The 22,646-nt window shown below is 41.5% G+C and overlaps 1 protein-coding gene across 6 annotated transcripts in view; it reads right to left on the bottom strand.

Annotated features, from left to right (window-relative positions):
- Positions 1-22,646, bottom strand: part of SHANK3 (SH3 and multiple ankyrin repeat domains 3) — a 609,395-nt gene that overhangs the window by 57,602 nt on the left and 529,147 nt on the right. For all 6 annotated transcript variants that reach the window (XM_073579308.1, XM_073579309.1, XM_073579307.1 and 3 more), the window contains 5 exons: positions 17,187-17,300; positions 16,889-16,964; positions 14,585-14,667; positions 9,604-9,728; positions 8,800-8,935 (listed from right to left, as the gene is read on the bottom strand). In XM_073579308.1, the coding sequence (XP_073435409.1) occupies positions 8,800-8,935; positions 9,604-9,728; positions 14,585-14,667; positions 16,889-16,964; positions 17,187-17,300 (534 nt within the window). The remainder of the gene's footprint in view (positions 1-8,799; positions 8,936-9,603; positions 9,729-14,584; positions 14,668-16,888; positions 16,965-17,186; positions 17,301-22,646) is intronic.

Below are 22,646 nucleotides of genomic sequence, written 5' to 3'. Positions count from 1 at the left end.
CTCATGAATATGCGCATATTCATGAATTTAATGAGGGGTACCACGTGACCGCTGAAGGAAGAGAGACTGTGGGAGAAGCGTGGGGGGCGGGTTTGGGCTGCAGAGACCGCGCCAGGAGGGGGTAAGTATATCCAATATTCACCTGTCCCGGGTCCATCGCTGCTCGCCGCTGTTTGCTGCGTCAGTGACGTTTAGGCAGCAGTGGGCGCGATGACGTGGTTAGTGCACACCGCGTCCTCTGCTGCCTAAACAGTCACTGACAGAGGACGCTGCAGACAACAGCAAGCAGTGATGGACTGGGGACAGGTGAATATCTCAGGTGCCGGGTCCTGAGCAAGCGGCGACACCGGCACCTGTCCCCCATAGCGCACCGATGTCCCCGCCTGCTCAGGACCCGACACCTGGCCCCCAGCGACAAGAGGTGAGTATGTCATTTTTTTTGTTTGCAGCAGCATATGGGGCATAATCTATGAGGCAGCATATGGGGCATATTCTATTGGGCAGCATATGGGGCAGCATATGAGGGCATATTATATACAGCAGCATATGGGGGCATATTCTATGGAGCAGCATATGGGGGCATATTCTATGGAACAGCATATGGGGGCAGCATATGGGGGCATATTCTATGGAGCAGCATATGGAGGCATAATCTATGGAGCATCTTATGGGAGCATAATCTATGGAGCATTTTATGGGGTCATAATCTATGGACTATCTTATGGGGAATAATGTATGGAGCATCTTATGGGGCATAATCTATGGAGCATTTTATGGAACATCTTATGGGGGAATAATCTATGGAGCATCTTATGGGGGCATAATCTAAGGAGCATCATATGGGGCATATTCTATGGAGCATCTTATGGGGCCATAACCTTTATGGAGCAGCATATGGGGCATATTATTCTATGGAGCATCTTATGGGGCCATTATTAACCTTTGTGCAGCATTATATGGGGTGTATTTTGTATGGAGCATCTTATGGGGCCATCATGAACTGTAGAGACCATTATATGGGGCTCCTGATTCAATATGGATATTCAAAAACATTTAACCTACTGATGTCTTAATTAATTTTACTTTTATTGGTATCTAATTTTATTTTTGAAATTTACCAGTAGCTGCTGCATTTTCCACCCTAGGCTTATACGTGAATCAATAAGTTTTCCCAGTTTTTTGTGGCAAAATTACGGGGGTCGGCTTATACTCGGGTCGGCTTATACACGAGTATATACGGTAGTTTCCTAGAAGCATGGCTTCTAAGTCTCTTTTCTCTGACATGCCAGGGATGGCTTGTCACTCTCCACAAGAAGAAACCTTACTCCTTAGAGAAAAGCGGTAAAACTGCATGTCAAAAGCATGCCCCCCCCAGGATCGACGCCATTAGGGAGTTAAGTTTGAAAGCCCAAGGTGCTAAGTACCCCAGGAGTGGTGACCTTGGGGTGCCTTAATTCACTGGGTCTGCGAGGCCCACAGGTTTTGCCACATTTGCTCTGCACTTCAAATGTTCTTACTTTTTAAGCACACACCCTTAGTCCAAGCCTTCTGGCAAGGACAGGGGAATTTTTGAACTCCCAATTTAAGATCCGGCCAGCATTACGCTGTGGAAACTTTCACTTAACTGATTTCTTTTTCAATGTGTGTTCACTTTTTAATGTGTGTCTGACATTTGTATCTGTCAGATGCGGTTCCCTTCAGCTACGTCTAGGGGGAGAGTGTGGCCATTAAGTTCAGCTCCCCACTGATCCTTGACTGTCATTTTTTGAGAGGGTAGCTGACAATTGAAGGCTCCAAGCTCTCGCTTGCGTGGAAGCCTGGGCAGAAGTTGGGAGCGCAACTGAAGTTCACTTGGCTTAGCCAGACAACTTACTTCCTGACCCTTGCTGCGGCCTTCTTGCTCGGAGGTACAGCAAATGGTTTTGGGGACCCTTCTCCTGTTTAAATCATCTTTAGAGTATTTTCAGAGACCAGCATCAAAGTGTACTTTTTTGTCGCACCTTTAGTCACTTTTTTAGTGGGCTTTCAACTAAAAAAAAATTACATAATAGGTGGAAACATGCTGCAGAAAATCTGCAACATCAAAAACTCACCAAATACTCATCGTGGGAACACAGCCTAAGACAATTTTTTTTTCTCCTTCTTATTAAAATGTACCGTAATATATCTGAATGTACAGAAAAAATCTACATGTTAGGGTACACCTAAAGTACTGTATATGATATACTGTTAGTTTATTTATGCTATCAGAAACATTCGCCTCGGAGATTGTGATGCTGGGCACACAGACACAAGTCAAAGGAACCCCAATCCTTTTGTCTCCATTGTGTTTCGTATTGATCTTTAGGGGTTAAATGGTTGGAAATGGAGTTTCCTCAATCACAGCTTCACTCCCGCTGGTGTTCACTCAGACACAGCTGCTGTGCCCGCATGATCACAATGACATGCTGTACGTGTAAAGCATTGTGGGGAAAATCTCCCACCTAAGAAATGCCTATATGTAGCAATATTAGAAGAGGTTAGATATCAGTGTGTTTTGTTAAAATATTTTTAAATGGTAAAAAATGTGATTTGAAGTGATTTCCTACAACGTTTTCCAAAATACAGCTAGTTATCTGAATATCCATCCACACAGCTGCAGAATATTTCAATATTACTATTACAGTTTGCCCTCTCTAACTATAGATGCAGCAGATTTTACACCAGCTTGAAGTCCAAGGCCCATAAGCTGTCTCCAGGCTGTTGTAAAACGAAGCTGGCATCTGTCATTGGCAATAAGAAAGCAATTTCCATATATTTCCTGAAAACGGTGCCACACTTTGAAGAGGACCTGTCACCACTTCTGACATGCCTTTTTTCGAAAAAATTTTTTTTATCACCTATGAAATAACAATTCTGGAACATCTTTTAATACAACTCTGTGCTATGCTGATCATCCGTTATTCCATCTAAAATGTATGAATAATCTGACAACTGGGTGTCGCTATGCCTTTCGTGAAAGAGGTGTGTCCCTATAAGGTCTTGACACTGTGAGCACTGATTGGACAATGTAATGGGGCACACCCCCAACAGGAAGCACCCAGTTGTCACAGGTATTTATAAGGGTGGTTTCACATTAGCGCTTTTTAAGCGCACGCATGGCCGGGGGTAGCTCCGCCCCCGAGCCGGCTCTCTGCCCGGCGTGCCCGCCCCTTGCTTGTAGCGCCGCCTCCTAGCGCACAGCGACGCCTGCGATCGGCGCACCCTATCTTTAGCATAGGGTGCGCAGATCGTGCGTAGGCCGTGCGCTAGTTGCGCTTTGACCTGCGCTGCGCACTTTTGACGGTGCGCCGTGCGCGCCAAAATTCGAAAAGTTTGATTTTGGCGCGCACGGCGCACCGTCAAAAGTGCGCAGCGCAGGTCAAAGCGCAACTAGCGCACGGCCTGCGCACGATCTGCGCACCCTATGCTAAAGATAGGGTGCGCCGATCGCAGGCGCCGCTGTGCGCTAGGAGGCGGCGCTAAAAGCAAGGGGCGGGCACGCCGGGCAGAGAGCCGGCTCGGGGGCGGAGCTACCCCCGGCCGTGCGTGCGCTTAAAAAGCGCTAATGTGAAACCACCCTTAAACAGACATGCAAGCGGAACTGACAGGTCACTTTTAACCCCTATTTTCCATTTTTTTATGTTTTTCCTTTCCTTCTTCCAAAAACCATAACTTTTTTTATTTATCTGTCTGCATAGCCATGAGGGTCTATTCTTTCAGAAACAAGTTATACTTTTGAAAGACACCATACATTTTATCATGTGATGCACTAGAAAGTGGGAAAAAAAATCTCAAGTGCACTAAAATTGGGGAAAAAAAGAAATTCCACAATTGATTCACCATATGGTAAAACTGACCTGGCAATATTATTCTCCAGGTCAGTACGATTACGCAGATACCAAACATGATTTTTTTTGTTTATTTATTTAAGTTATGAAAAAGAAACTAAGAAGTTTGTAAAAAAAATGTTTTGCTTGTGTTGCCAATTTTCAAAACCCCTAACATTTTCTTTTTTTCGGGATATGCGGCTGTGTGAGGACTTATTTTTGCACCCTGAGATGATATTTTTATTGATACCATTTTGGGGTTGATACGATGTTTTGATCGCTTCTTACTGCATTTTATTACAATGTTGCTGGGCCAAAAAACCCCCCTAATTTTGGAGTTTCGATTTATTTTCTCATTACACCATTTACCAATCAGATTAATTTGTTCCTTCTGGTCCACTGCTCTGTATAATCCCATCCCCACCATTGATTAGCAGCTTTCCATCAATGTAAGGTGTACACAGTACAATCAGTAGTGTGGGCAGAGTTACACAGGGCTCAGTATTCGAATCACTGAAAGATCTGCAGCAGATAGAACAGAGATTGCATCAAAATGACAGCATGCAGCCCAGTAAGTGACACACTGATAGAATCAGGCTCTCGGCCCCATATATCAAGCTGCTCTCAGATTACATAGCAAAATCCTGGTGACAGATTGTCTTTAAATAATATGTCTGAAACTGTTTTGTCTGAAGGAAGTGTGAGCGCTTCAGACCATTAGTGACCATCACTGATTGGCTGTTGTACTCACATGACATAATGTCATGCAAGCGCCTATAGACTCAGGACCGAAATTGCAGTGATTGCGACAAGAAGACAACCGTTCTCACGATAAGTGCCACTTCTGGGACCTGCATCTATCAGACATTCATAGCATATCTTACCTATTATAAATTACGTAAATATACCCTTTTAGGCAACATTTACATGTCTGGCTTAAAGAAAAGTTTCCATAAATCAGCCAACAGGACTATGATTACAATGTCATTACATGCACTTACTACATACAGTGGATATAAAAAGTCTAAATACTCCAATACTAATTACAGGTTTTGGTAATGTACAAAAAAATAATATACTATTCCACACGTTTTCCTCCTTTATTGTCACAAAAATTCAGTACAACTTCATTGGGAAAGAAACTGAAATAATTTTGAGAGGGAAAACAAAAATAACAAAACTAAAATAGTGTGGTTGCATAAGTGTGAACACACTTTTATAATTAGGGATGTGGTTGTGTTCAGAAATAGCCACATTTAACCTCATGTTACATAGTAATCAGTACACAGCTTACCCAAAGTGAAGCATGGTGGAGGCAATATTAACCCCTTAACGACCATAGGTATTTGTGGTTTTGTTTTGCATTTTCATTTTTTGCTCCTCTTCTTCCCAGAACCATAACCCTTTTATTTTTTGGTCAAAATGGCGATGTGAGGGCTTGTTTTTTGCACGACGAGTTGTACTTTTGATCAACACCATTGGTTTTACCATTTCGTGTACTCGAAAACAGGAAAAAAAAATTCCAAGTGCGGTGAAATTGCAAACAAGTACAATATCACACTTATTTTTTGTTTGGCTTTTTACTAGGTTCACTAAATGCTAAAACTGACCAGCCATTATGATTCTCCAGGTCATTATCAGTTCATAGACACCAAACATGTCTAGGTTCAGTGGGTGGATTTCCGGCACGATTGCCAGAAGCGCATGTTAAATGCCGCTGTCAGAGGTGACAGCGGCATTTAACGGGTTAATAGCCGGGGGCAAATGTCAGCTGTTCAAAACATGGGCAATGGGCAGCACGGTGGCTCAGTGGATAGCACTGTAGATAGCACTGCAGCCTTGCAGCACTGGAGTCCTGGGTTCGAATCCCACACCAAGGACAACATCTGCAAGGAGTTTGTATGTTCTCCCTGTGTTTGCGTGGGTTTCCTCCCACATTCCAAAGACATACTGATATGGAATTTAGGTTGTGAGCCCTACCGGGGACAGTGATGATAATGTGTGCAAACTGTAAAGCGCTGCGGAATATGTTAGCGCTAGATAAAAATAAAGATTATTATTAGATTATTATACAGTGGGGCAAAAAAGTATTTAGTCAGTCAGCAATAGTGCAAGTTCCACCACTTAAAAAGATAAGAGGCGTCTGTAATATACATCATAGGTAGACCTCAACTATGGGAGACAAACTGAGAAAAAAAAATCCAGAAAATCACATTGTCTGGTTTTTTTTCATTTTATTTGCATATTATGGTGGAAAATAAGTATTTGGTCAGAAACAAAATTTCATCTCAATACTTTGTGATATATCCTTTGTTGGCAATGACAGAGGTCAAACGTTTTCTGTAAGTCTTCACAAGGTTGCCACACACTGTTGTTGGTATGTTGGCCCATTCCTCCATGCAGATCTCCTCTAGAGCAGTGATGTTTTTGGCTTTTCGCTTGGCAACACGGACTTTCAACTCCCTCCAAAGGTTTTCTATAGGGTTGAGATCTGGAGACTGGCTAGGCCACTCCAGGACCTTGAAATGCTTCTTACGAAGCCACTCCTTCGTTGCCCTGGCGGTGTGCTTTGGATCATTGTCATGTTGAAAGACCCAGCCACGTTTCATCATCAATGCCCTTGCTGATGGAAGGAGGTTTGCACTCAAAATCTCACGATACATGGCCCCATTCATTCTTTCATGTACCCGGATCAGTCGTCCTGGCCCCTTTGCAGAGAAACAGCTCCAAAGCATGATGTTTCCACCACCATGCTTTACAGTAGGTATGGTGTTTGATGGATGCAACTCAGTATTCTTTTTCCTCCAAACACGACAAGTTGTGTTTCTACCAAACAGTTCCAGTTTGGTTTCATCAGACCATAGGACATTCTCCCAAAACTCCTCTGGATCATCCAAATGCTCTCTAGCAAACTTCAGACGGGCCCGGACATGTACAGGCTTAAGCAGTGGGACACGTCTGGCACTGCAGGATCTGAGTCCATGGTGGCGTAGTGTGTTACTTATGGTAGGCCTTGTTACATTGGTCCCAGCTCTCTGCAGTTCATTCACTAGGTCCCCCCGCGTGGTTCTGGGATTTTTGCTCACCATTCTTGTGATCATTCTGACCCCACGGGGTGGGATTTTGCGTGGAGCACCAGATCGAGGGAGATTATCAGTGGTCTTGTATGTCTTCCAGTTTCTAATTATTGCTCCCACAGTTGATTTCTTCACTCCAAGCTGGTTGGCTATTGCAGATTCAGTCTTCCCAGCCTGGTGCAGGGCTACAATTTTGTTTCTGGTGTCCTTTGACAGCTCTTTGGTCTTTCCTATAGGGGAGTTTGGAGTCAGACTGTTTGAGGGTGTGCACAGGTGTCTTTTTATACTGATAACAAGTTTAAACAGGTGCCATTACTACAGGTAATGAGTGGAGGAAAGAGGAGACTCTTAAAGAAGAAGTTACAGGTCTGTGAGAGCCAGAAATCTTGATTGCTTGTTTCTGACCAAATACTTATTTTCCACCATAATATGAAAATAAAATGAAAAAAAAACCAGACAATGTGATTTTCTGGATTTTTTTTTCTCAGTTTGTCTCCCATAGTTGAGGTCTACCTATGATGTAAATTACAGACGCCTCTCATCTTTTTAAGTGGTGGAACTTGCACTATTGCTGACTGACTAAATACTTTTTTGCCCCACTGTATGTGCTGCGAAAGATGTAGGACCACCGCCAAAGCCCACATCAAAGGGAGGGAGTCCGACATCGGTATTTTCGGAAGTTGGAACTGGGGCTTTATTCAAGGTGGAAAGAATTCTGAACAGTTTCAAGTATCAGTCAATTTTGCAACAAAATATTTAGGCCTCTACTAAAAAGTTGAATATGAAGAGAAATTTCACCTTTCATCACGATAATAACCCTAAGCATACTACCAAATCAACAAAAGAATGGCTTCACAAAAAGATCAAAGTTTGGAGTGGCCCAGCCAGAGCCCAGACCTGAATCAAATTGAAAGTCTATGGTTTGACCTGAAGAGGGTGCTGTACACAGGAGATGACCTTAAAAATAACATATGTAGCTCTACTGCAAGCAAGAGTGGGCAAAGATTCAAATTTTATGCTGATAAGACTACTGCCCAAAATGAAGAGTGGCATTATGAAGTCAAACGACACTTTAACAAAGTGTCAGTTTAAAGGGGTTTTCCCATGAACAAAGTTCATTTTAATTAATAGTTCTTGGAATAATAATAAATTCCAAAATTGAATGTGTTAAAATGTCCATGTGCTGAGATAATCTTATACATGTGCCCCTGCTGTGTACTGTGTAATGGCTGTGTCTGACTGTAGAGGGACATGGTCTGATCATTCCACAGCTGCTGGTCAAAGGAGGAAACAAAAGAGATTATACAGACAGGACAGGATGGGATTACAGCTGATTCTTTTTGTGAGGTAAAACATTCCACTACCTGTTTTTAAGCAATGTTTTACCTCACAGAAAGATCCAGATGTGTTCACGTGTTGTAATATCTGCATACTCTTTTCCTTCCTCCCCTGCACAGCAGATGTGATATGGTCAGACCATGTCCCTGCACGGTCAGACATGACCATTACACAGTACACAGCAGGGGCACAAGTATAAGATTATCTCAGCACAGGAACATTTTACTAAATACATCCAATTGTGGAAATTATTATTATTTCAAGATCTACTGTATTGATTAAAATGTTGATTAAAATTACATTTGTTCGTGGGAAAAAGCCTTTAAGGCTGTGTATTATTTATGCAACGACAAGTTTGTTTTTTTCCTGGATTGTACAGATTATAGGTGACATTAACGGTGCAAAATTTCTGAAATATTTCTTTCTGGTATAATTTTTTTTTTACAAGGCTAAACATCCTGGCATTTTTAACAGGGCTTTTTATATCCATTGCGTAGACTCTGCTATCAAATATATATTCATAGGTATATTCTTACCCCTTCTGCGCAGGGCCTCCTCACTCTCAGGTCTGCGACTCACGGACACCACCTTCATGGTAAGATGAGCCCCCCCTTGGCGAATAAGTGACACCACTTGTTTATGACCGACCTTCACAACATTTACTCCATTCACCTGCAGAAAACAAATGGGGATAGAGAGATAGTTACAGAGTAGCAGGTGAGAATAGATGAGCTATAGACTGTGGCATGAGAGATTTTATCTGGTTCATGTATTAAGTATTCCAAAAAGATAATCTTGCCTTGAGACACAAACAACCTAATGAAGCAGGAGAAAAATCATTTCCGTACACATTCAGCATGCCATTTCATTTACATAGATCATAATGTTAGTTTTCAATCCTTCCTACTGTGTATAATGTTATTAGGATTAAACAGAATGGACAAAGAGATACAAAAATGAAGCGGGGACAATATGTAAGTGCAAAGAAAAAGTGGAGAATCTGACCATAGCAATTGATTGAATTGTAGAAGTTGTTACCAGCAGTCAGTGTTCAAAAATAATTAATTTTTCTTGGCACTTATATGAAGATCCCAGGATGATTGCAGTATGGATTCATTAGGGTGAATTCACACACGGCAAAACAGGTGGGTTTTACCATGGTTTTGCCACAATCATGCTAGAGTTACTTACTGTGTATACAGAATATGCAGAGAGAATGTGCTTTTACATGCAGCTTTCAAGGCTGAATTTTGCCACATTGAAGTCAGAGATGAAAAAGCAGCAAAACTACCATGTGTCAATATGGCATTAAGGTATGAGACTGCATGCTGATTCCACACCTCGATCAAGAAGTCTCCTGTCCTAAGACCTGCTCTCCATGCTACGCCATCGACATCCACAGATTCCAGATATTGCAGAGCAGGGAAAGCTGGTGTAGGTGTGAACTCCTCGATTGGGGTCTCTGCTACAAGAAGATTTATTTTGACAATAAATTAATATATTAATTTTAAACAACCCATAATTTCTTGTAAACAATTGTATGAATAGTACTGGAAAATGCAAGCAAATTCATAAACTACTATTTACCCATGTACTATCCTGCCATTTACGCCATAATCCATATTCTTAACACTTACAAGGGTTTACCCACAAACAAAAGTTCATTTTATTCACTAGATCTTGGAATGAAAATAAGGTTTACAATATGAAGTGATTAAAAAATGTCCCTGCGCTGAGATAATCTTATACATGTACCACTGCTGTGTACTGTATAATGACTGTGTCTGACCGTACAGGGACATGATCTGATCGCACCACATCTCCTGGGCAGGGGAGGGAGCAAAAGAGAGTATACAGACAGGACAGTATGGGATTACAACTGATTCTATTTGTGAGGTGACAATTCACTGCATGTTTTTAAGGAATGTTTTACTTCAAAGAAAGAATCAGCTGAGATCCCATGCTGTCCTGTCTGTATACTCTCTTTTGCTTCCTCCCCTGCCCAGGAGATGTGGTATGATAATATTATGTCCCTGTACGGTCAGACACAGCCATTACACAGTACACATCAGGGGCACATGTATAAGATTATCTCAGCACAGGGACATTTGTTTTAATCACATCCAATTGTGGAACTTATTATTTCAAGATCTAGTGATTAAAATGACTTTTGTTCGTGGAAAAACCCCTTTAAGTGTATAGAGTGGGAAATACAATACAGCTTAAAAAAACATCCAGAACATGGCATAAAGTAATTTTACCCAAAATACTGTCACAGATCTTGGACTAACTATATCCTCATGGTCCTGATAGTTGTAGCCATTAGAGATTAGACCCATAGTTGGGCTGGACTTAATGCAAACACTAAATGAGGTCAAAGACTGTAATAGCTAGACAGTGTCAGGACACCTAATATATAGACAGATACCAATTAGTTGTATATACTTTGCAAGGTTTCTAATCTGCATATAGTTTGTGCATTTGTCATCAGATTTCACAATACAAACTGGATACATTACTATATAGAACGCTAAGACTTGATGAGTCTGGTTTACTTACTATGAAAATCAATGTAAAATCATTTTTGGAAGTTTTGTTGCCTAGTATTACATTGAGTTTTTCAGTACTCATAAAATGCTAATTTTTTATTTTAGAATTTTACAGGAATTCTGACATGTATTTTCACAGTACATATCCCAGAATTATCAGGTCTACAGAGATCCATTTATTCATTAATGTATGCAGTTTGCATTATGAAATATGCCGATACATCTGCTTTAAATGTGTTGTCTCATAACAAATATTTATGGCATAACTACAAGATAATGCATGAATATCTATTAGATGTGGGTCTACATCACTAGGACCTGCACCTATCTCCAATGGGGCTCCATAATTTGCTGTTTTGATGGTGCAGCCACCACAGTGACAGGATATGTGGCTGGTATGGGAAACAGTCAATCGCACATCACCCCCTGCCAGGAATCCATACCCAAAGCTGCAGTGAAATTTTATCACATTATGTGACAGTAAAGGCCCCATACACACTAGACTAATGTGGTCTGAACCTGTTGATATCGTGTCGCGTTTGGCTGATGGTCTAATGTATATAAGGACGCTGTCTGACTGATCGTCATGAGAGACATTGGTCATGCATGTTTGATTTCGAACTGCCGATCACATTGTTCTCCCTGAGATAAACCGATGGCTGACATCTCAGCTGGCAGCTTTCTCATAGAGAGAACAGTGTTCAACCGAATGAGCATCTCTGAGTATGTGAGTGTCGGCTGAGATGGCTGTCAACCAAAAGATCTCACAAAGTACTGTTCAACTGACATCTACAGGGGTTGGACAAAATAATGGAAACACCTAACGTTTTGGCATCATAATCTTCGAACATGTTATAAACATGCAAACCGTGACATATGGTAATGTTTTGTAGTTGATTATTTGTGTTATGTGATATGTGTACGTAAATTAACTGTTTGTGTTGCAGAATTGTAAGAACATTGATGAAAACCTGATACCAATGGCAGACCCGTCGGATTTTCAAAGAGGCCAAATTGTTGGTGCTCGTATGGCAGGCGCTAGTGTAACAGAAAGTACCCAAATGCTTTGCGTGTCAAGAGGTACTGTCTCCAAAGTAATGACTGCGTTTGAAAGAGAAGGAATAACGTCCGCAGCAAAGCACAGGTCCGGCCGAAAGTTGAAGTTGACTGAGAGAGACCGTCGGACTCTAAAGCGAATTGTGAGAGAGGATTGCAAGACCACGGCTCCGAAAATCACTGCTGAGCTCAATGAACACCTACAGAACCCAGTTTCCACGAAAAATGTTCATCGGGAGCTGCACATATCTGGATTCCACGGAAGAGCTGCAATTAGAAAACCGCTGCTCTCAATGACAAATGTTTCCAAGCGTCTAGAGTGGTGTAGAAACCTCCAGAATTGGTCCCTCGAGCAGTGGAAACATGTGATATTCTCAGACGAATCATCGTTTACCCTTTTTCCGACCTCCGGCCGAGTGTACGTTTGGAGACAGCCGAAAGAAGCATTCCATCCAGACTGCCTTCTCCCAACCGTAAAACATGGCGGAGGTTCTGTGATGATCTGGGGTGCTATTTCGTGGAGATCCGCAGGGCCAATGATATCCCTTCATGGAAGAATTAACAGCCGCGATTATTTAGGCATTTTGGGTGACCAAGTGCATCCTATGGTTCAAGCACTGTTCCCGAAGGGGAACGCCATCTTTCAGGATGATAATGCACCAATTCATACAGCTAGAATCGTTAAAGCATGGCACGAGGAACATTGTAATGAAGTTGAGCATCTCATCTGGCCCCCACAATCCCCAGACCTCAACATTATTGAGCATTTATGGCCGATTTTAGAGATTCAAGTTAGACGTCGATTTCAGCCGCCATCGTCGCTCAAAGAACAGGAGGGTGTTTTAACTGAAGAATGGGTTACAATTCCTTTGGAAACAATTCACACCTTGTATGAATCCATACCTCGGAGAATTGAGGCTGTAATCGCTGCAAAAGGTGGACCTACACCATATTAAACTAACTTTTGTTAGTTTCCAGGTGTTTCCATTATTTTGTCCAACCCCTGTATCTAATCAGTATGGCCAGCAAAAGAGTCAACGAGTATTAGATGCACTTACACCCTACATACCTGCAGGAGAATGAATGTTCCATCAAATGCTATGCCTCCTAACCATCATTAAAGATGTATTCCCATTTTCAAAATCCTATCCCAAAATGTAGGTTTAATAATAATAATAATAATAATAGCAAATGCCTCCAATTAGAAATGTAGTATAGTACAGTACTTCTGATTTGCTATGTCGCTTATCCCATTTACAGAGCATTGCAGTAGCGCAGGTATCCATGGTTAGGACTACTAACAGCCAACTGTCACTATATGAATGGTCGTACCCATTGATACCTAAGCTACTAAAACTGTCTACATGCGGTAAGAGACATGACGAATCAGAAGAACTGTATTACATTTCTAATTGGAGATATTTGCTAATATTGTTATTACTGTATCTACTACAAATTGGGATAGGATCTTGAAGAAGGGGATACCCCTTTGTTTGCAAACTCTGCCTTGAGTCAGTGCATGTGTTTTCAATAGGTTAAATGAAATAAGCATCTTCTAGCAGCATATATACTGTATATACATATATACACACACACACACACGCGCATATACAAATATATACAATACTGTGCAAATGTTTAAGGCAGGTATGAAAAAATGCTGCAAAGAAAGGAAGCTTTCAAAAATAAAGATGTAATAGTTTATTTTTACCAAGTGAAAAAATGCTAAACTTTTGCACAGTACTATATATAGATAGATAGTTAGATCCTTATTATGTGGTTGGTGGCCCTATACTGTGTGCCTCTGGTTTAATGTGGGGCTATGGAGAATTCTTCGCAATAAGACACAGTGCTTTTAGGTTAGGTTCCCACAACGAGTTTTGGCGAGATCTTGACACTGCGTATTTTTGCTGGTACAAAGACGCAGCGTCTTACAGTTCCAACAATGTGGATGGGGTGTATAAATATCTCATGCCCCCTGTGCAATGTTTTTACACAGCATAAAGTAAATTGCGGTGGGGGTCTCAAATCTGCAACATGTCATTTCCTCTTGAGAGGTTTAAGTGCAGATTTTCTCCATAGATTTGCATTAGGTGCAGAAAATCTGCAGGTAGAAAATACATGTATGTTTTTAGTGCATGTACGCTGTGGGGAAACTCACTAAAAATGCATGTAATCCACACACATGACACTATCAATAAGGTTTTGTCAAAGCCAAATACCAGAAACTATCAGAAACAAAGCAGTTTTATTCAAAACATGGCAGGTCATACCAAAAAAGCCCACAGCGTCAAAAAAGCAGCAAAAACACATGCTAAAAATGCACCCAAAAATGCAATGGAAATGTAAATAATAGGGGTAGAAGTGATGTCGAAAATCTGCAACATCAAAAACTCACCAAACACTTATGGGAATGTATGCTTACACTGAATAAAGCTCAGAGGCAATACAGACAGGAATTGACTCCTACTGCTCATAATGGGAACCCCTTAAAAAAATGTACTAAGCAGAACGGAAGCATTTTGGCACCAGCCTAGTGGTGGCTGACACTAGTGATATCAAAGGAGCAAACTAGATTTGTTGTTGGCAAACTGTTATAAAGGTGTTGTAAACCGATTTCCTCATCTTAAGTACCTATCCCAGCTATTTTACCAACTACGTAAGGCTTTCATATCATAATCCTACGGCCGGTCATACCATAGATAGTCAGGCATACCTTTTGCTCCTCTTAACACAAAACCAAATCCCTCCAGTTCCCGCTTCTGAAGTCGTGCAACCTTCTCCTGGATGACATAATCACTGCAAAAATTCACATGACAGATCAATACCACGAAAAAAAGCAAAAGGGAAGCTTGTGTATTGTATATCAGAAGTCTCCATCTTACTACTAATCCGAGCATTGTGCATAAACTGTGACGTGAATCCAACCACAATTTACAAAACCAAAGTGAAATCACTATCACAATATTGGTGAGTTCTACTACTGTCAATGCACTAGGGGCCCATATGTGTTAAATGGCCAGTCACTTTCAGCAGCACCTGTTATCCATCAAATGTGGACAAGGCTTGGGTATGTTGGGTTTTAGACGCCAATCCTTACTACTCACAGAAAACAAGCCATTACCAGAGTTGTCTAGTTCAGCCAGCACCTTTCTAAGGCTAGTGTCACATTTGCGGATGGCAGAGCTGCGGAGGGCTACGTAGTTCCTCTGTGAAGCTCCGTCCACTGCCGCACCTCCTCCGTTCAGCATGCGGCCTGCGTACCTATCTTTAACATTGGATACTCAGGCCATGCGGATGCGTCCGCATGCATCGTTTTGACGCTGCAGCGACTGCAAAATGTTGCATTTTGTAGCGGTCACCGCAGCGTCAAAACGATGCATGCGGACGCATCCGCATACATCCGCATGGTCTGCGTACCCAATGTTAAAGATAGGTACGCAGACCGCATGCAGACGTAGACGGAGCTGAAAGGAGGAGGTGCGGCAGTGGGCGGAGCTTCACAGAGGAATTACGTAGCCCTTCGCAGCTCTGCCGAATGCTAGTGTGAAACTAGCCTTAGACCTCTTTCACACTTCCATGTCTGCGGTACGTGTTTTCACGTGTACCGGAGACACTGACACAACGTAGACCCATTCAAATGATTGAATCTGTGAACATGTCAGTGTGTTTCCACAGACCGTGTGTCCGTGGGCAAAACACGCTGGCAAAACGTCCGCACATGGAGAACACACATTGATGTCCTCCGTGTGACACGCATCGGCACCGGGAAGAAGCGCTACAGTAAGTGCTGTTCCCCGGCGGCAGGTGCTGAAGCCGGCTGTCATCATTCTCTCCTGCTCTGCCAGCAAGCAGAGAATGATGAGTGTTATCTTACAGTCCGAACGACAGCAGGTGGGGGCTTTTGGGACTCTTACGCCCATCATCCGACACCTGCTGCCGATAATAACAGTGACAGTAGGTGCGGATGATCGGGGTATTCCACAGGCCCCACCTGCTATCGTTCGGACTTTAATATAACACTCATACTCCTTTGCTTGCTGGCAGATCAGGGGAGAATGATGATAGCCAGATTCAGCACCAGCCACCAGGGAACAGCGCTTAATGTAGCGTTTCTTCCCCAGCAGCTGTCCGTGTGGTACTGATGCGGCATACGGTTGCCACACGTAGTACACACACGGACATGGGTACCGGTTTTTCCGGTACCGGAAATAAATGGACGTGTGAAAGAGGCCTAAGGTATATTTCCAACTAAAGGCCCATTTATACTGCAAGATTTGTGAGGGACTTCACTTCATGATAATATTGCAGTCTAACAAAGCAAAACACACTCATTTATTGGGAAAAATCGTTTACACAGTGCATCGTTCTGTGTACACAGGACCTGTGCTGCCGAGAACAAGGGCAATTTATGCATATTTAGCAATCTATTACTGATCATTCAATATGCATCTGAAGCCGAGTCACCCTGTGAACACATGACCTATGCTGCCGAGATCATTGGCAGCCTATGAGCACTGATTAATACATTAGTGATCATTCAGTTTGTATCTGAAGCCAGGTCAGCCTGTGTAAACAGGACCTGCGCTGCTGAGAACAACGGCAGCTTATGAACATTTAGCGATCTGTTACAGATCATTCAATGCGCATCTGGAGCCAGGTCATCCTGTGAACACAGGACCTGTGCTGCCGAAAACAATGGCAGCCTATGCGCACTGATTAATCTATTACTGATCATTCAGCGTGCTTCTGAAGCCTGGTCACCCCGTGTGCAAAGGACCTGTGCTGCCGACAACAATGGCAGCTTATGCACACTTATCAATCTGTTACTGATCATTAACTGCGCATCTGAAGCCGGGTCACCCAGTGTAAACAGGATATTAAATGACCGCTGATCAGTAAACAAATCAGTTGACTGGCGGTCGTTTAGTGCCACTAGTCATCAAGTGTAAATCCACCTTTATTCGTTTGTCCTTAGATTTTGAAAACTGAGAATAACTGTATGATAAACTGATTTTACCTATGAGAAGTGAAGGAGTCATAGGATCCAACTGTGTAATGTCTGAACAGCCGCTTTGTCCGATCTTCACGAGTTTCTAAAAGACAGAGCCGATTATGTGTGAGACACAATGAAGTCCTAGCACATATTATTGTATAGCCTTGAAACACTTACTGATACGTACAACATAAGCAGACACTTTATAGTAAAAATAATTAGCAAAAAATGTAAAATCGTCCATCAATGAATGTCTGTGGATAGAATTTTCTATACAGGTCCCACCAGGTCTCCCTGAAGGATACCGCTGTATTTGTCATACCTTGACGCGGATCTGGCTGCCTCATCTGCACTTCCTCCACACAGTCTGCTGGAAACCATCCACTCCGACCCTTTACCGATCCTTCCCAAAATCCGCCTTCACCAATACTCAGCACTGCAAATAGAAAAACAGTTAAAAAAATTAGACAAAAATAATACACGTACATGAGCCCACAGATAAAGGGACAACTCTCAGGTTTATTGATGGACATAGGATATAATCGTAATAGAGCATACTGTACCAGAAAGTAACTTTCTTTGTTCTCCAGCATGAAGAGATTTCAAATTATAATTACTGCTCATTGCCTAATTTTCCAGCCAGCGCTGCTGTCTCTCGGACGTGGCCAGTCTCCTAGGCATGAAATGCAGCATTTACAAGCTCTTTTCTATAAAGCTTGGAAGCGCTGCTCTGAAGCTGGATCCGGCGAGTTTCAGTGCCTCTGCGCTCCTCTGATGCAGCAGAGTCAAAGCTGCATCATCAGAGATCGCACAGTTTGGACTCGCGGCACTGCTTTGCCATTGGTCTAAAACTGTCCATCCTCCAAAGCACTCAGCGCCCTCTCAGCAAGCAGGAAGCCAGGAATCAGAGGAGGGGGGCTCTCCTGAAGACAGAAGATGTCACATCCTCTTGGAATGTATCATACACAGTTTTCCATGACACATTAACTTTTTTTATTTTATACTGTACATTCATTGTTACATAATAAGTGTATTATATTATCTAGTGACATTTAGTATCAAATAATTAATTATTTTGCATGACAGTAAAATGAACATCATGTTCAATTAACGGAGCAAAAAATGATGAAAAAGACAAACAACGAATAAATTAGGATAGATACATATTAAAAGATGTGAACTGCATGTCTTATGGATTTTATAAAATATGTAAGTAGTATCCAGAATCCCAGGGTTTACACTTTAAGTACAACATTGATGTTACTAGTTAGTAGTGTTTACCAGTAGTAAGAAAATATAGATTTTGGAAGGGTGTATCTGGACAATTGACCACCAGATGACTGTCTTTCAGGAGGTAAGATATAGTATTTAGGTTATATAGGTATATACTGGTGGTGTCACAGATACACTGTCTTGTGGGTACACTCTGGTACAGCTATATGACGTCTGTTACATGCGACCCATGTACCAAATAAATTCTCATCCAATTCTCTCAATGTTCTGTTGAGAGAAGCAGATAACAATCTAATCGACAGGAGACTATTCAATTTGCATACTTGCTGTCATACGACGACTGCCACCGTAGAACCAGCAAGCGTAGCTGAATCCTAACAGTGTACACATTACATGGTGTTAGGATTCAGAAAGCTGCAATGCTTGACAAGAATTCCACCATGGATTTACAACCCCTTTAAGCAATATACTGTTTGGCTGATAAAAGCTGAAAGGGAAAGGTTAGGACAGTAATGGAATCAGGAGAGTAGGGGAAAGGATATCTTAAGGTCACATGCATAGCGGAATAAAACACATGGATTAGACATTCTGGAATAGGGATTTGTGTTTCAGCTGACATCAGAAAAAAAACTTAATAAAAAAAAATCTTGTGCCACCTCCTATGCCTTTCATTTCCACAACTGAATGTACGACACTAGAACACTTCAATATTACTTCTCATGTAAGATTGGGAAAATCTACTGTATATTCTTTCTCACTTCCACAACATTACCAAACACATGAACTTCCTGCAATTATGATACCAGCGAACTGCACATCATGCAAATGCGCATTAAACGGCATATATCATACATTTAGAAAAGTTAATTCAATAATTAAATATAGTAGTTTTAGGTCTGGATATGTTTTCAGCTTCTAGATAGAAACCAGAATTACTATACACTGGCGTTAATTACTTATCCGAGATGAAACCATAAGGTTCACCAGGGAAAAATGTATAGATTTTTTTTAACTATAATTTCTAAGACCTATCATGAAACAATGGTGCCAATGAATGCACTAGGGATGTCTCCACTGATAACTCAGTAAAGGCTTCTAGTCTATATTCAAAATATAGATTAAGGGGAACCTGTCACCATGAAAATGCAATCCAATCTGCAGGGAGCATGTTATAGAGTAGAGAGAGCTGAGCAGATTGATATATAGTTATATGAGAAAAGCTTCAGTATAACCTGTGTTCGCCATTTAGTTTAATGCTCTTTCTGGGGCTTTTGGTCCGGTGGGCGGTCCAATCAGCGACTGACAGCCATCACTGTATGCACACTAATACGAAGAAAGCTGTCACTCACTGATCGAATCGGCCACTGGATCAAAACCCCCAGAAAAAAAAACAGATAAATTATTAAAATGCGCGCTATACCGAATCTTTTCCCACAAACTATATATCGATCTACTCAACATGGTGTCTGCCGATTGGACTGCATTTTCATGGTGGCAGGTACTCTTTTTACTGACAAAAACAGTAAGAGCTCCCACCCAGGTGTGTATATCAAACCTGCAATCAGCAAGGGATCTGCCAAACCTATCCCAGTAGGATCATCGGCTTCCTTTTGCTCTATGGACCTTTCTGTAGTTTGATGATGTCACGGATCATGGAGCAGTTTGCTCGGTAACTTTCTGTTTGTACTGACGCTGCTGTCCGGAGCACCGCTCCAAGTCTTGGAGATACAGGATCGACTTTTCCAAGCTATACGGAGAGTCTTCCAATAAGGAGCATTTGGACATGTAATGCTCTCTTCTCTCTTCCATTCCAGATCATTTGAACTGACACCACTAATTTGCAGCAGGAACGTCAGCGAGTGTGTTGAGACACTCTTCAGTACGGATATAGTAATTTACATTTCGGACAACTGGAACTCTAGATCAAGAGTTAGCAAGTAGGAATTTTATTTACTTGAATATTGAGTTTTATATTATTATACAGTCATATGTAAAAGTTTGGGCACCCCTATTAATGTTAACCTTTTTTCTTTATAACAATTTTGTTTTTTGCAACAGCTATTTCAGTTTCATATATCTAATAACTGATGGACTCAGTTATATTTCTGGATTCAAATGAGTTTTATTGTACTAAGAGAAAATGTGCAATCTGCACTTAAACAAAATTTGTCCGGTGCAAAAGTATGGGCACCTCAACATAAAAGTGACATTAATATTTTGTAGATCCTCCTTTTGCAAAAATAACAGCCTCTAGTCGCTTCCTGTAGCTATTAATGAGTTCCTGGACCCTGGATGAAGGTATTTGTGACCATTCCTGTTTACAAAACAATTCCAGTTCAGTTAAGTTTGATGGTCGCTGAGCATGGACAGCCCGCTTCAAATCATCCCACAGATGTTCAATGATATTCAGGTCTGGGGACTGGGATGGCCATTCCAGAACATTGTAATTGTTCCTCTGCATGAATGCCTGAGTAGATTTGGAGCCATGTTTTGGATCATTGTCTTGCTGAAATATCCATCCCCTGCGTAACTTCAACTTCGTCACTGATTCTTGCACATTATTGTCAAGAATCTGCTGATACTGAGTTGAATCCATGCGACCCTCAACTTTAACAAGATTCCCGGTGCCGGCATTGGCCACACAGCCCCAAAGCATGATGGAACCACCACCAAATTTTACTGTGGGTAGCAAGTGATTTTCTTGGAATGCTGTGTTTTTTAGCCTCCATGCATAACGCCTTTTTGCATGACCAAACAACTCAATCTTTGTTTCATCAGTCCACAGGACCTTCTTCCAAAATGTAACTGGCTTGTCCAAATGTGCTTTTGCATACCTCAGGTGACTCTGTTTGTGGCGTGCTTGCAGAAACGGCTTCCTTCGCATCACTCTCCCATACAGCTTCTCCTTGTGCAAAGTGCGCTGTATTGTTGACCGATGCACAGTGACACCATCTGCAGCAAGATGATGCTGCAGGTCTTTGGAGGTGGTCTGTGGATTGTCCTTGACTGTTCTCACCATTCTTCTTATCTGCCTTTCTGATATTTTTCTTGGCCTGCCACTTCTGGGCTTAACAAGAACTGTACCCGTGTTCTTCCATTTCCTTACTATGTTCCTCACAGTGGAAACTGACAGGTTAAATCTCTGAGACAACTTTTTGTATCCTTCCCCTGAAAAGCTATGTTGAATAATCTTGGTTTTCAGATCATTTGAGAGTTGTTTTGAGGAGCCCATGATGCCACTCTTCATAGGAGAATCAAATAGGAGAACTACTTGCAAGTGGCCACCTTAAATACCTTTTCTCATGATTTGATACACCTGGCTATGAAGTTCAAAGCTGAATGAGCTGAATTTAGTGCTTCAGGAAGTCAGTAAAAAGTAGTTAGGAGTGTTCAAATCAAGAAAATGATAAGGGTGCCCATATTTTTGTACCGGTCAAATTTTGTTTAAATGCAGATTGCACATTTTTTGTTAGTACAATAAACCTCATTTGAATCCAGAAATATAACCGAGTCCATCACTAATTAGATATAAGAAACTGAACTAGCTGTTGCAAAAACCAAAATTGTTATAAAGAAAAAAGGTTAACATTAATAGGGGTGCCCAAACTTTTACATATGACTGTATACAGTTATAGAGTTGGGACAACAGCACACACTGCAATTTATTTTTATTAACTCTTTTAAGTGCAATTTAAAGAATAAAACTTGTTTCTTTTTTTTCTCATAAATCAATAGTGCAAGCAAAGATAAGATACTTTGCAATAAATCTTAATAGAGAAAAATGTCCCTACCCCGCTTATCAGAATTCTCTCCTTCTACCTTCTACACTGATTATTTACTATGATTTCATTTTCCAAATCTTCCCTCAGCTAAGATAAATTATCAGCTCACTGAAGGATTAGATTACAGTTGCTGCCTATAAAAGTCTATTGAAGGGAAGGAGATAAGGCCTCTTTCACACTTCAGTTTTTTGCATCAGTCAAAATCCGCCAAAAGGATCCGCAAAAAAAACGGATGCAACGGACGGCAATCCGTCACAATCCGCCATTAATGGAAGTCAATGGGGAAAAAAAATGGATCCTCAAAAGAAAATTGAGGATCCGTTTTTTTCAAAACCTGGCGGATTGTGACTGATTGTAAAAAACTGAAGTGTGAAAGAGGCCTAAAAAGGAGCTAAAGTGAGTCGAAAGCAGAAAGACACACAGATATAGAGCTGCTTCTTTGTAGAAAGTGTTTAACTGTTTCTCCCCAGCACTGGATTTACAGTTACACTGCTTAGTACTGCTAAATAATATCCTCCATGCTGCTGCTGCTTTTGCAAGTGTGCCACAGAGATTGGGAACAGGATCGTCACTTCTCTGTATCTACTTTATATAACCGACATTATTGCAGTCTACATCCTCTCTGGAGCCGTGCTCAACAAAAACTGGTTAAGATTGCAGACAATGGCCAGACAGAGTGTTATTCTTCATGTACACAGAGTGTTATTCTTCATGTATAGGCAGATTATTCTGAAAAGCCACCTAAAACAAAAGTTGCATTTTAATAA

Source organism: Dendrobates tinctorius, unplaced genomic scaffold (assembly GCF_039654945.1).
Source record: "Dendrobates tinctorius isolate UK_male_01 unplaced genomic scaffold, ASM3965494v1 ptg000062l, whole genome shotgun sequence".
In the NCBI taxonomy this organism is placed as follows: Eukaryota; Metazoa; Chordata; class Amphibia; order Anura; family Dendrobatidae; genus Dendrobates; species Dendrobates tinctorius.
Note: the sequence above shows the minus strand (reverse complement) of the source record. Positions and strands in the feature narration are given on the sequence as shown.